The sequence below is a fragment of the Haemaphysalis longicornis genome, unplaced genomic scaffold, assembly GCF_048455015.1.
Source record: "Haemaphysalis longicornis isolate Haplotype H1 unplaced genomic scaffold, Haemaphysalis longicornis Haplotype H1 scaffold_177, whole genome shotgun sequence".
NCBI lineage: Eukaryota > Metazoa > Arthropoda > Arachnida > Ixodida > Ixodidae > Haemaphysalis > Haemaphysalis longicornis.
Genome location: NW_027526280.1, coordinates 440553 through 454131, shown reverse-complemented (window position 1 = coordinate 454131; position 13579 = coordinate 440553). Strand labels below are relative to the sequence as shown.

The 13579-nt window shown below is 46.9% G+C and overlaps 1 protein-coding gene across 1 annotated transcript in view; it reads right to left on the bottom strand.

Moving 5' to 3' along the window:
- Positions 1-7029: 7029 nt before the first annotated feature.
- LOC144166527 (uncharacterized) overlaps positions 7030-13579 on the bottom strand; it is a 41536-nt gene continuing 34986 nt past the window's right edge. The window contains exons 4-5 of the mRNA XM_077696034.1: positions 12636-12861; positions 7030-7702 (exon numbers count right to left, since the gene is read on the bottom strand). Coding sequence (XP_077552160.1) covers positions 7517-7702; positions 12636-12861 — 412 coding nt within the window. The 3' untranslated portion in view covers positions 7030-7516. The remainder of the gene's footprint in view (positions 7703-12635; positions 12862-13579) is intronic.

Below are 13579 nucleotides of genomic sequence, written 5' to 3'. Positions count from 1 at the left end.
GGGACAGAACGTGGAACCTAGTTTAAGAATCACTATGAAAATTATAGAAACAATAGGCAACTACAGCATCTCCAGATTTCCGGGTTCAAAATTGTGCCTCTTGTCGCTGAGAATGAGTTTGTACGCGGAGAACGAACGCTCGACGTCGACAGATGTGATTGGTGCGTACTTATACTTGGGAAGATTCGATGGGTTAATTGACACTGGGATCCTACAGTGCTCACCAGCAAGGACTTCTGAAGCTTCTTTAAGGACAGAAAACCCCTTGTTTTTGTCCAAGACCGATTGCAGCTTCGCACGTGCCTTTTCAGCGACGGGTTCTTCGGGAACGGTGGCGATTCTTTCCTGTGCGTGGAGAATTAGCGCAACGTTCGTAACAAGAGTTTCTCCCGCACTTTCAAGTTTTTTGATAGAATCCGCTAAGAACGTGAAGTTGGCGCAAAGGTACGCGAGGTCTCCTGGAAGGCTATTCACGGAGAGGACAGGTTGGGCCTTTGTGACTGCAACACTCTCGTCAATTGGAAGGCCGTTGATCACGGCCTTGATGTCCGAAAAGTAGCAGTTGTAGTACTCAGCAGCTTCTAGCCACGTTCCCCATCATGTGACGACGGGTTCTGGCGGAAGGGGCACATCAGGCAGCATCTCCTAGAAGACGCGCACGCGAGAGGGTGCCTTAAGGAACACGGCCTTGGCTGAACCAAAAGCTCGTTGACATCAGTGAAGTGCTTCCTCAGTTCCTCGCAAACACGATGAAGCGCATGCGCTAGGCAGGTGACAGGGAGCATCTGCGGGTAGAAGGCCTTCAGGAGATGAGCGGCCTTGTGCATGTAGGCTGCAGCGTCTGTGTAGAGCAACATAACCTTGGTGGTCTCGACTCCTGTAGAGTAAAGAACCTTTAGGGATTCGTTTACAAAGAATGCTACAGACTCCCCATTTGTTCTCTCCAAAGGTTTCGAACACACGAGGAAAGCCCTTGTCTTCTCGTGCGCCGCAAGCTTCCCAGCAAGAAAGTGAGCGACAAAGCGCCCTTTGACGTCTGTTGTTTCGTCTACGGAAATCCAAATGCAGGAGTCGCCAAGCTCTTCTCTGATTCTTGCTAATGTCTGTTCATACAAAGGCCGGAGGTAGTTCTTCCTCAAAGTAGACTCAGACGGAACGTTGTGATTGCACTATTTCTGTAGAAATTGTTTCAGCACGGGATTTTCAATTTTGGTCCAAGGGATGTTTGCGGCCACCAGGGCCTCGCACAAATCAACGTTGAAAGCGTTCGCCCTGTCGTCCTTGAAGGCTGTTGTCAAAAAAGACTGTTTGGATGTTGAGGGCTTGTCCCGCTTAAGGTTTGCCAGGTGACCTGCCGTCTTCTGATGCTGAGCCAGGTGGTGCTTCTTCTCGCAAGGAATCTGCGCAAATGCGTTAGGATTTCTTAAATACGAAGCGTATATTCAACATCACAGCGCAGATAAACATGCTAGCATACTAAGCGTCTTGACATGCTAACAGAAGACAAATAAATACGATAAGCATAAATAAACATTCTAACTTCCGCAGAGAAGCGCTCGAACACCCTTGCTGCGTCCTATTTGATGGTATAACTGGTATAACTGCACTTGATCGCCGCGCTGCTACGCGTGTCATACCACCAAAACGTACTTGAAAAACAAGAAGGTGAGATTCCATTGACGTTGTTTAACCGATGCGGCGCGCGCCATCAATACCCTAAATTTCACGGTGGCATGTCGGGGAAGTAAGATACCAGATTCAATTGCGTGTTAACTTAGCGTGGCGTACTTCGGTAATTCTAGCTAGCGTCTGCATGTAATTAACCGAGTAGCTACGAGGTGGACTTCGATTTAACGGATGTCCAGTGCATATCTTAAAAACACGCTCCGTTCATCAGCGCTAGTTTTGAAACATCATCCTTAAGTACTAACCGATCAATTGCTCGTTTGATTAAGAAATTTCTGGATTTTCACCTAACGCAGCACACAGGGACGGTACATAAAAATGTGAATCTCCTTCTCAAGGTATCTAAAATATTTCATTTCAATAATCTCAATGGTATTGAAAGTTTAGAACTTATAAACAACGCTAGCAATCAAAATAACCAACGTTTGAAAAAATGCAGGCACCGAAAGGAATGCTGCCTGCCGTATTCAAAATACACAGGTGCCTCCTTTCTTTTCTCAGAAGAAGGGGCAGTATAAACAAAAAGCAATAACTGCGAATTGCGGCCATGACGCCCAGGCGCCAACCAAGGCGGCACAATGGACAAACTTTGCACAGTTTCGAGTTGGACCACGGCCCCTGGATCAAGCGCACTTGATCGAGGGGCCGTGGTTCCGAATAACACATGAAACACTCCCGCCAGGTAAAAACTCGTCGGCTCACCCTTTTTCGCACGGTTGGCAGAACACGGTCTCTCCGTCTATTCTGTAGCATGGTTAGTTAAGTGTCCACTGTCGGATCAACGCACTTCTGGGCGTCTTCCGAACCAGACCGTGCACGTTGAAAGACCGGACCAGAAGGGAAGGGTGCCTCCTATTGGTCGGGTCCAATCGCCTTGAGCCAATTTCTCCCGTGGTGGTGAACCTTTCAACTAGTAAATTACAAATAAGATAAGGGCGTGTACGTCACAGTGTTTTTAGATACGTCACAGTGTGTTTTTGCTTGGGGCTATGTCATTCCTGCGTCTGTCCGGCGGCGGCGTCCGTCTCTCCTCCACTCTCCTCTCTCCGATAGCGAACGCTTTCGCCTAACAGCGGCGGTGGCGTCGGCACAGGTGCGTCTCTCCTCCACTCTCCTCTCTCCGATAGCGAACGCGGTCTCAGTCGACGGTCGTCCGTGCTCTTTTTGTACTCTCTCGCAGTACTCGACGATTGCTTGATGCGCCGGTTCCTTTAGAGAATCAACCCAACGGAAACACCAATGGAACCACCCAGATGCGTTGCATCACACCAGGGTTCCCGCGAGAGGAGGTGGGCGTAATTTTCCCCCATCACTTTCTTTGCCCCTGACGGTGTCATAGTTCCCCTGGGGAGTAGAGTTGTGCGTCCACCACCAAGTCCTGCGGGAAAGCCACCCGTAAAGCATGCAGAAGCCGCCGCTCCGGTTGCACCGGCGCAAAGGGAGGGGGGGGGGCAGTGTTAAAATAAGGACCAGGTTCAAACCCATAGAATTCAGAACAGTAAATATTTCCTGGTAGAATGAATAAATGTATCAAATTGCACTCGAAAGCGAAACTTGACGCTACATAGTGCTGATTTAGGCGCCAATTTGAGAAAAAAGGCATTTATAGGCATTTATTGGAGTTTAGGCACCAACACCCAAAATAGGCATTTATAGGCACTATAAAACCACCATAAAAGCCATCCTTGACCTCCAATTCATGCTCATATAACGAAATGGGGCGATAGGAACGCAAGCAAAAAAATAGGCATTTGCCTAAAATCCGGTCTCTAGTGATGACATGTGGAGCGGACGCCGCTTCGCACCTCGGCCACCAAGTGAAAAGCGAACCGAGGTCGGCGTAACGGGCGATGCATGGAACAAAGAATGATAGGCGTCACGCAGCTCAAACTCCGTGCCACACAGTGCTTCATCGTCGGCGTAGGTCCCCTGGATCCTGCTTGTTGAGAGAGCGGTAGCAACAAGGACGGCACGTGGCTACCTGTAAGAAGGCTCCACTCCCGGAAGGCTCTGCCAAATAAAAAAGTTTTTTCTCTCTCTCTCCCCTGGAGCGATGGACCAGTGTCCACTTCTACTTTGGTTCACTTCTGTTACCTTTGGTGGAGGGTGCGGTTTTCATCCCCAAACTGGTTCCCCAGCTTTACCCCGTCTTGGCTCCTGAAGAGCTCACCTCGAAGCTCTTGGATTGTGTCGGTCGCCCCAGCCGCCTGTGAGCCATGGACGCACTCATTCCCCGGCCCCATGTCTTCAGCCAATGACCCGCCGAGATCAGACGAGACGGGATCAGCCACAATGTGACAAAGATGCCGTTCCCCTGCCCTGTTTCCCGGCGTGTCTCCAGGGGGCATAGGTGGGCATTGCTGTTCCGGGCCCAATGTTAATCTCCTCACCGTTGCACCCACTCAAGTGCTGTGACCTCGACCTGGCCGGTCCCATTCGACGAGGGAGAACTTTTACAGGAAGCAGAAGTGGACACTGGCATATAGCTCCAGGGGACCCTGTGTGGCACGCACTCGGCTCGAGCCGTCATGGCTGCGTTGTAAATAGATGCCTTCTTGTTGTAAATAGATCACTCCACACTAACCATCGATTGTCTTTTAGTCCTGCCGCCATGTAACAATATCATATTAGTTTGAATTAAGAAAAAAAAATTGGTTTCCATCCCTCCTTGCAAAAGTGGACATCCAGTAAAACTGTTGCAAGCCACCGCAAATGGTGATGGAGGAGGATTGGAAATGTTTCTCGTCTTGGCGGGCTTGTCGCTTGCACTCTGCTAGTGTTGCTCTATTGTTACGTGCCACCGTGTAGGTCATTGGTCAGTTCGCATTACGTGACATTTGTTTACACTGCGACGGTTCATGGGCTGTTGTTTATGTTTGTTGTTTATGCATTTAGTCTGTCAACTTTGGCAGGCTTATTGTTGCCAGCGTTCGTTCTGGCTGCTTACTTAAGGCTGGGTAGATCCAAAAATTCTGCTTTCAAACGTTCTAGGGACCCATCAGACAAAGTGTTTCAGTTCAAGGTGTATTAAGACATGCTCTTTCATTTGGGATAGAGAGCATATACTCCGCAAAACTTGGTTGCGTGTGCCTTTCATCTATCCAAGTACTTTGCTAGGAAATCCCTTTTCTGCCTGTGGTCAAGGTGGGTCCAGGCAGGGGCTGGTCTGATGCTCAGGGCCCATCTTGGTGCGATCCTGTTATGACTGAATGTGCATGTGTCATTCAGGTCATTAAGCGGTATGCATTCACAAAGCCATTTGGTGTGTGCCGCCATGCTAACCATCATTAGCACAAATTAGAACACTACAGGCTAGCGAAATGTGTTGGCGCTGTAACCTACTGTATTGTTGTAACCTACTGTATTTTTGTGCGTATAACCCGCCCCTGGATATAATCCGCACCCCCACTTTCAGCCCGCCGGAGAAGAAAAAAAAATCCTCGCATATTGCCCGCACACTTGATACAGAAAAGGCTGCACCAAAGCTACTGCTCAAGCAACACATCACATACTATGTAGACAGAAAAAGCATATATTTATAGCAAGTAGAATACACTGACTGCAAGGCGAAAGTCACGATTCAAAAATAAAATTCAGTTAGAGTGCACCCATCTTGGTTTTTTCTTCCTTGTCCTTGTATGTTTTGCGCAATCGCTGCCATGGAAGGCTTAGTCGGTGTCACTGCGTAGGAGCTTCACAGCACAACGCGCAATTGCCGTGAGGCTGCACTAAAGGAAAAACACCGCGTAATATCCGCACCCATACTTTGCCACTGAAATTTTCACATTTTTGGTGCGGGTAATGCGCGTGAAAGTACGGTAACTCAATCACTGATCTGATATTCAACTTCGACGGACAAGGAAGTTTTATGTGTATGGTGTACAAAATATGGCAGCCCACTCAGAATAGCTCTAGTGGGGCTCCAACTCCTGTGGATGTCATTTCACTGCAAAGTCACAAGTATATCTTGCGAAAAAGTAGTCTTGTACTCACCTCTGGTACTTCATTTTCAACGCATGACACCTCTGCTGTGACAATTAAAGAAACAGGTCCGGCAAAACGTCAAACTTTTATTTACTCTACCACTTTTCCACAAAAAAAAGAAAGAAAAAAAAAAGACGCCAACAAAACAAAGGCACTAATATTAATGAAGTTAGAGCCCTCTGCTAATAATGATACTCATCAATTTGCAAAATAAGCACCCCACAGCTCTGAAATCTGTCCCCACAGGGAACAGGCAGCTTATATCAAAGCAGGCTATGTTCTCAAACCTTCCTCAACTGCAATGCACCGGCAAGGTCACATAACCTGGCAACCCCCTTCAGCTAAATGCATTCCATAAACTCGCAGGGCACACATCTCGTTCTACTCTCACTCTACACAACTACAATAGATAGTAAGAACAGGTCATTCCAGTGCATTCAGCATCATTTGCACATTCACACTTTTTTCCAAAACTTCTCGTGACTTGGTCATCTTGCGACAGACTGGCGAAACCTTGTTTGCACACGTCTGCAGACATGCATTCACAAAATGTGGCGGCCCAACGCTACCGGAAAACATGCGACACATAAAGAGACTACCTTGATCCAGCTATGCAGTATCAACTTGTGCAAGATGGCCGACAGATTTCCCTTACTGCTCACCGAGACGAGAAGATCCGTGAGACAAATGGAGTAAAATCCTTCGTCACACGGGTGGACAAGCACACCTAAGGAAGTTACACCGTTCGTTGATGGCCTGAAAAAGTCCCGGGAACGTTCCTTTCTTGTTTGCTTGACAGGTAAGCTTCACACAATCCATTCCAGTGTTTTGCACAAACGAACAAAAGGGGACAACGGATTGCAAGAGGAACCCAGGTACACAGGGCAGAGTGTTTGGTGCAGCACGAAATGTCGCGGGAACAAATACACAATTATAGTATACACCACAGTGCTGCAAATTAACCTCGCGTCCTTAAAGAGGCGACACTGGTGCTGAAGACTGAAAACTTGCCAAAAAATAATTTTTCTGCACTAATTTTATTTGAAGTCCACAGGCCCCAAACAACGTACCTCCCAAAGATTATATCGTAAGTATTAACAAAGCTGTTACACTTAAGTCCCATTTTTTGCCTATGTTTCCATGTTTCCAAACATCTTGCCTTGTTTCTTCAGATCCAATAATTTTTTTTTAACAAGGTGAACTCTTAAAACGATATCTTAGAATTCACAGGTAGCGTCCGCATAATTCTTGTTCCATTAAAACGCTTCTGAACTTGACAGTGCAATACAACGACAAAGACAAACAATTTCTTTTCGCTACCACAAAATGTCATGCAGTCTGCTTTACAAAATATCTGTGTTTGCTGACCTGGTATTTATTTACGGTTATAGCTTTTGCTGTAGCAACGTTAAAATTACTGCTCTCGTATAGTAGTCGGACTCTCTAGTCCTTGTATAGCGTTCACACATCTGGGCAGGCTAAAAAATTTGGGCGAGAAAAAAATTGCTCAACATGCTGCACAACTCCAAGCTTGGACCTCATAGGTGAAAACTGACAGCACAATTACGGCAAGGGCATTGAAATTCACTAAATAAGAAAATTTCAATGCATATGTCACAAAAAACAAACAAAAAAAAAAAACAAAAAAAAACGTCTTCAAGACCAGTGCCCCTGTTTGAGACTTGATGAGTTTGGTGTCATTCCCCGGTATTTTCAAATGATTCAAGCTCTTCAGGAAAGACGCACTGTATTCAACTATGAAGTTCTCCCCCGCCCTTGATTCAAGTCATCAATAGAATGAAAAGGATCGCCGCAGAGTCCTCGATGCACCAGCATACGTCCACTGTCAACATGTGAGAATATCACTGAGCTTCAGGTAGCGTGCTACGGCCCGCCAGCAGTCGACGTTGAGGGCGTCGAGCTGTGTGCTGCCATCGCCCAGCCCACACGTGACAGATGCGTAGACCACGCCGGCGATGACGAGATAGTTCTCTTGAAGGAACCGCTTCGCCTTGTTTACATCGAGCAGCACCTGTGCAGCAAAATGTACACCACTCGTGGGGGAACAGAAATTGTGGGCTGACCTCTCGTTCCAATAAAAGTACACGCAGATGCACACACCAAATGTTCAAATTCGAATTCAAATGTTTGGAGTTTAACGCACCGAAGCTGCTCCTGGGCTATGACACGCGTTATCACATCGCTATCACCACCAAACAATGGTGTCCATTTGTGACGGAGTTTGTTTCATGGCTTGTTTTAAGGGTGGTGCTGAGGGTGCACCTCTTCGGTGAAACTAAGTGATGCGGATATTTAAAAAATGTCTGGCGTTATGCTTATTTTATAGTAAAATAAATGTTCAAACCCAGCTCCCTGGGGTGAAAAGTTTATTGAAGCAAAAACAAGCCTGAGAAATGGTTCGATGTGGTGAGGACTTCGTTCCACTGACTTGTACGGCTAGCTGACAGGGAATAGGAACTATTTCGCTGAAGCAGAGTTTGTTGCAGCGGGGTTCGACTGTACGATCAAACGGAACTAGAGGCCCCTCTGCAATCGCCCAGTCATGTTTCTTTGCAGTGGCTTTGGTCAGAGGCCACTAATCCCACAAACAAGATTCTGTGACGCATTGGAAAATCACCGGAAATTGATTAGAAGTCACCACTGCTTAACTCTTTCGTTACCACGCCTATTCAAATCGATCACCGGTGATCGATGATTTATATTGCCTATTTCGACATGTTGTAGTCGTTTCTCGTACACCTGATGCAGCCAGTGATTAGTCTAGGCATTGCCCTTTTAGAATCAGTTTACATTTTCCCGCTCCGGCGACATTGAGATTTTTGGCGGCGTTTTTTGCGAGCTGAGGTGCGCGTGTTTTTGACGAAGGGGGCGTGGCTGCTGCACTTGAGAAAAAAGGATGCAGGTCGTGGTTAGGCTGCATTACCATAATATTTTTTTTGTCAAAAGGCTCCTGGCAAGTCAAATACCAAATAATGGGGTCAGCTTTGTAATCCGACAGCGTTGAGACGTGATAATTACTTAAAAATGGCCCCAGCTATTCACTAATGATCTTTGGTTCGCACAAAGGGCAGCTTTATTCTCCCAAAGCTTATTTCTGATGGTCCCCCGCATGTCTAGCAAGTGTGCCTGACATTTTCAACCAGTTTCCAGCAGTTTCGGTTTCGTTTTCGCATTGCGAAATTCATATTTCGCGCTACTACGCAGTTGCCCAACTACAAGCTCATTTGCCATGGCGCCTCCATTGCCCGCTACTGCTCCTCAAAACAAGCATGTCGCTCGCGCTTCCACTTTATCTACGCCTTGCTTCTGCGATAACAGCTTCCGCTGAAAGTCAAATGATAACACCAAGTCATTGGGTATCAGTTCAGACGAGGAGAACGCTTCCAATTGGCCTTGAACACCGCCAGCTGTTCACCGGCCAGTTTCAGTTTCATACGAGGGTATTTCCGGAAGTCTAGTGTCGCTTCTTAGTAGTACTGTTTATTCTGACAAAGTCTCCAACCTTGTATTTGTTTCTTTTCGAAATTGTTAGGTGGCGCTGCAATGTAGTAGGCTCGTAGTGTTGAACTCGCTTCACAGCCCGACGGCGGCTTGGTGAAAGCTTGCTGGGCATGATTCTAGTGCATCGTACCTTATTCCTGCAAGCAGGGCTACCATAGTGAGTCAGAACATGATAATAAAACGCAAATGAAAGTTCTGACTGATGAGCGATCATCAGAACGTCAACAAGCATCCACCAAAGAGTTTGGTTCTCAACTCCAAGCGGATTTTTTCACATCGCTTGCTTGCCTTCAATATTGTGCCGGTCATAATCATTGACAAGGTGTTTTTACATCACGTGGAGGCTAATTTGGGCCTTTAATAATGTCAAACCACCAGATTTCTTCTAGAGAACTATCCAAAATAGCAAAACTTGCAATAGAGGTTGGGCTTCACCACATGGCATGGGCACCACGTGGGCTAACATTTTTGTTTATATCCGACAAATTGTACTGCGCAACTCAATTTTTTTTCTAGGACGGGTTTTTGAAATGTCTACCTACAAAATGTATATTCTAAATTTTTTCTACTACACGTGGTTTATTATACACAACTTACTTTTTTCCTTTTTCTTCAACGCGCGGACAAAAATTTCAAATTCGATAATTTTTTTCGGAATCATTATTTAGGAAAACATTAATAAAACTGGTGTCGTTGGAAAGCGCGTGGAATAATCTGCATTGTATGTCTCGGCAATGTGTGCCTAACCAATATGTATAGCACAAAAAAATGTTTTGTTAAACCCTTCAAAATTGGTCAATTTCCCGCGGTAACGAAAGAGTTAATCTGTTTTCTGTAATAATCCTTGTTCTTTCTGCGCACTTTGTGATAAAATCAGTAGCGTTGTTATTGGGACCAAGCAGTCTTTCTAATGAACCAAACTTGTATTTGTCTTCGGGGCCCCTTTAACTAAGTTCTTTACTGGTCATGAAAAACATGAGACGTAACTGTTCTGAATGCTTCTCATTGGCGTTTATAGGTACGTGGCGTAACACACAAAAATGGCTTGTGAAGCACATTGGTGCAAACCGTGTTTTCAAGGATGGTGAAACATTCAAAATTCACAATCTGAGTCAGTAATCTCGAGTTTGAATGGAACGGCACTATTTTACCTTGAATACTCCGTAGTTCAGAAAACTAACATAGCCACAAGCTCACGCGTACAACACCTTGATGTATTGTGCTTTCCCTTTTCGTGCATGGACAGAAGCCTAGAACATTCGGAGCCGGCGCAGACACACACAAAACAAGAAAGGAAAATGCTGAAATATTCAATGTTCCAAAAGTTGGATCCTGATTAAAGGACACTAAAGGCTGAATGCAATTTTGTTTTAACTGAAAGATCGTACATTTCATAGAACTCTATGCGTTTGTTCGACAAGCAACGATGCATTCTTTGCTGAAAAAAAAAAAACTTACGCACCCCTCTGTCTAACGATAACGATGGTTGAACGTGAAGCTTTCTCGTGATGGATTGTTTGGTTGTCCAATCCCACAATGCGAGTATGTGCTCCTCTGGAGGTACACGCCACTTTTCAAGAGTACCCACAGCAGCTCTCGCTTGTGCACTCCGTAGTCCTAGCGTTTGGGTTTGGGCTGTTCGGCGCGAATTGGTATCTCCTGCTTGGCGTTCACTTTGACCATGTCAAAATGAAGCAACTGAATAGGCACCAGCTTCATAACGCGAGGGCCCCAGGCACGATTGCGGTCACGGGAACCACTTTTAGTGCACAAGTACTCTGGCGGCCGCTACAGTGGTTGTAACCGAGTAAGCGAAGCCAGAAAGAAAACGTTGGAAGAAAGTGTAGCGAAAGGGTGAGGGGCAGTATGCTGAGCCTGCACGAGATGCACGTCGGAGTGTCTTGCGAAAGTGTGAAGGGGAGGGCGGCACGCGCTGCTATGGCGTCATCTCTTTCACGGCCTTCCCCTCACAGTTTCGCCAGACGCTACACTCCTCCGTGCGTGGCTCGTGTGAACCCCATTTGTGCGGGAGGTTTAAACACGATTTGCAACAACCTGGTCGCCGGAGGCTGCGATGCGCTGTGAGATAACAGCACAGTAGCATGCGCCGCCATGTGTTCGCTGATCACGCGATCACTTCCTGAGACGCAGCAGATATGCGCCATGACTGAAAAGACTACAGTTTGCGCTGCACACAAATTTCGCATCAGGGAGTATAGTAACCATCATTGCATTTTTCTTCCACTTCACCAACGATCATTCCTCATCATCGTCAGAGAAAGTTGGCTTTCCTGCAGGGCGTGCTGGCGTAGAATGGCACCAGTGAGGGCCCTAAAGCTTCGCATTAATAAGTACATAAAGCTGGCATTTCTTTCTCCTGTTCCCTTTCATTTTTTTGCGACGCAACCATCGTGTCACCAAGTAGGAGCGAGGCACCGGTGTGGTCTCGAGCGTAAACAGTTGGCACTAGGCGCTCTCACGCTGGCAACAGTAGCTTTTACATCTCCAAGTTGTGGCCAACCACCGAGAATGTTTCTGGCTGGGGAGCTGGCTTGGACTTGGACCAAAGGAACGAGAAATCCTTTTGAACACCCCAGCGCCCGGTGTGCCCACCTACAACACACACCCAGACCCCATCAAGCTGGCCGCCAGCGAAGCCCCCTTCAAAAGCGACAAGCGCTGTTTCAAATATAGAGAAAACGCGGCTTTCCGGCTGGGCCACCGTATAAACACTGGGCTAGGCGTCACTCAGGTGGGCGGGCACCTTCATCTCACGTCATCTGGAGAACATGCCCATCTCGTATTCTCTTTTCTCATGCCAACCTGATGCCAGCGTAAACAATTAAGCTCTGACAGAAACAGTGCGCCAGCCGTGTCATGCGGCACGTCTTCGTTCACACGATTTTAACCGCGAATTTGAATGTAGCGAAATTTAAATGTAACCAACTTCGTTACATCGAGGTTTGACTGCAATGTTTTTTTGGCGGTGGCTTAGGTCGGTGGCCCCCAGACTGCCGAACAAGATTCTGTGACGTCGTAGAGAAATCACCAGAAAGTGGCTGGGAAGTCACCATTACTTCGTATGTTTTCAGTAATATCTTCGTTATTTGTTTGAAGTTGGCAAAATCGGTATCAGTGCTATTGGGACGAAGCCGTCGTGTTAACAAACCAAACGTGTATGTTGTCTTCAGGGCTCTTTAAAAGTAACCCTTCAGTTCCCCCAAACTAACAAAGGCACCACAGTAGTGCCTCATCCCCCACGGCCTCAACACAACGCCACCACCACTGGAGGTGGAGCGAGCATGATGATTTAGGGTTTTATGGCGCAAGGCCGACGAGGGCAAAGAGTGCCGTGACAATGGTGGGATGCTATGAGACGATATTAAAATGGAATCTGTAAAAAATCCACTACATTAAAATTAAACTATGGAAGAGCAGCTTACCTCTGGCTGCGGCTTCTTGGAGAGCCTGGCGAGGTGCTCCAGCAGGGAAGCGGTCCCGCAGAGCTCGTCAAAGGCTGCTGCCCAGCGACGCTCGACCCCCGTGGCGGCAGTGCCCGCATTGACGCTGAACACGAAGCGGGTCGCCTTGTTCAGCAGGCCCACGTTGCGCTCGACAGCGTCGTCGATGGTGGCACTCGCCCGCGCAATGTCGTCCCACGCAGAGGACCTGCGAGAGAACGGTGGCACGCGTGCAACGGATTTATTACTTGCCAATTCAACAGAGGTCCTTGAAATGAAGAAAGTTGTGTAACAACAGATCCTGCCGTTGCGCAGCTTCACTGGCAAGCACCACAACCATGCATGTGCTGAAAACGGCGCCATCCAACAAGCTCAATGCACACGGAACTGACAAAGCCACCCCTTTTGCTATCCTATCGTAGAGTCAACTATTCTGTTCATTGATTGATTGTGGGGTTTAACACATTGAAGCAACACCTGGCTTACGAGGCGTGCCGTAGTGGAGGGCTACGGATTAATTTTGAACACCTGGGGATCTTTAACGTGAGCCAACATCTTCACCAGGGTGTCTGGAAAATTATTATTTTAAAACTCCCTCACTTTTCCAGGTTTTCCTAGACTGCTGCAGAGGTGGCAACATATGTAAGACAATTAGTGTAGAACACAAAGCACTGTTTTATTTACACAGCGCAAGCATAAATTATTTTCCCCAAATTAGAGCTGCTGACTAGGCTGTCTATTATTGCACAAGGTCTGTGCATACGCAAATCTGCTCTAGCTGTTTATTAACAGTGTCAGCCACTGCATAACCATTCTCAAAGCACACCTCTTACTTAAGAGCGTCTATTTTTTCTTGCAAGAGGAGGACACCAAGCAGCCTTCACTTCTTTTCTTCTAGTTCTTTGACACCACTTTTGTTGTTCTTC